Raw genomic sequence first — 1,250 nt, 5'->3', positions numbered from 1 at the left:
AGAGCTCACCTCTGCCTGTTAGCCTCTGCACTTGGGTCCTCATAAAAACCTCCAAACAAATCGTGACAGAAAATGAATCCAGACACAGCAATAAAGCTAGAAAACAATGAAAAACCAGGCTAAACTTGAAACTGAAAACTTAGAGAAAAACAACAGAATCAAGATCGTTAAAGAAATTGAGCTTAATTTCCCAAACTTAAGCCTGGCATCTTTATAATGAAGTTAAACCCCTCATAGAGAGAGCCAAAATGGTTTATTTATTGCAGTAAGGTCCCATATCATCACACTACCACCACCATGCTGTTCATTAGAAATCCTTGAGAGAAAACAAGGGTTAAGAAGATAAAAAATGAAAAAAGGTTTTATCTGATAAATAGTTTTATTCTTTCACTTTCTCTCCTGTAACACTGATTCTTTATATTAACATATTTTATGAAAATAGTCTAATACTTGTGTGACTATGGATACAAAGTTTGTACTGTTCTCTTATAAAACATGATTTTCTTAATATTTGTACATCTAAACCAAAGAGACTGAGATTTTACATGATCAAATCAATTTACTATGTTAATAAAACAGTAAAAATATAGAATAACATCTGTTGCCTGGAAAACATGCATAGTAGTTATGCCAAGTTGTTGCAGATTCTCTATTGCCCTGCAGAGGAGGTAGTGAGCAGCATTCTTATTGCAGTTTCTTCTTAGCCATCTGGGCCATTTCTTTGGCTTTCCTCCTCTTCAGCTTCTTTTTAAGGAGGACTAAGTCGATGTAGACGATTTGATCCAAAACTGTGGAGGCGCAGAGGAGTCCTCCATGCAGAGCGCCTGCAATCCCACAGCTAAACACATCTTGGCCTGGAAAAAGAAAACACAACATTATCATCTTGTTCTGCATTTTCTTGAGCTTATCAAAGTGTTTTAATAATCCCCCCTTCATTATGTAGGGGGGAAAAAAAGATTTTCCTATTGGTGACAAATTATTTCAGTCACGAAAATCCACAGGTTTTTAATGCAGAAGTTTGATATAAATTATAGACATTTCTGTCACCTGAGATGTAGAGATTCTTTACAGGAGTGCTGCATCTGTTCCTGGCTACAGTCTCAGCATAGAAACGCTCCACGTTGTGCTCAGCAGAGTACATGGCTCCACGCTGAGCTCCCAGGTAGTGCATGTTGCTCAGTGGAGTCGCCACATCTTGGAAAACAAGCTTTGTGAAGAAAGAAAAATAGATCAGGTTATTTTGTCATTTC

At 37.3% G+C, this 1,250-nt stretch overlaps 1 protein-coding gene across 1 annotated transcript in view; it reads right to left on the bottom strand.

Annotated features, from left to right (window-relative positions):
* Positions 1 to 460: 460 nt before the first annotated feature.
* Positions 461 to 1,250, bottom strand: part of LOC107102378 (putative all-trans-retinol 13,14-reductase) — a 15,336-nt gene continuing 14,546 nt past the window's right edge. Inside the window, exons 10-11 of the mRNA XM_015401666.1 lie at positions 1,048 to 1,207; positions 461 to 854 (exon numbers count right to left, since the gene is read on the bottom strand). Of these exons, the coding sequence (XP_015257152.1) occupies positions 685 to 854; positions 1,048 to 1,207 (330 nt within the window). The 3' untranslated portion in view covers positions 461 to 684. The remainder of the gene's footprint in view (positions 855 to 1,047; positions 1,208 to 1,250) is intronic.

This window comes from Cyprinodon variegatus, unplaced genomic scaffold (genome assembly GCF_000732505.1).
Source record: "Cyprinodon variegatus isolate N-32 unplaced genomic scaffold, C_variegatus-1.0 Scaffold1245, whole genome shotgun sequence".
NCBI classification, from domain to species: domain Eukaryota; kingdom Metazoa; phylum Chordata; class Actinopteri; order Cyprinodontiformes; family Cyprinodontidae; genus Cyprinodon; species Cyprinodon variegatus.
The sequence above is the reverse complement of the archived record's forward strand: the minus strand, read 5'-3'. Positions and strand labels throughout refer to the sequence as shown.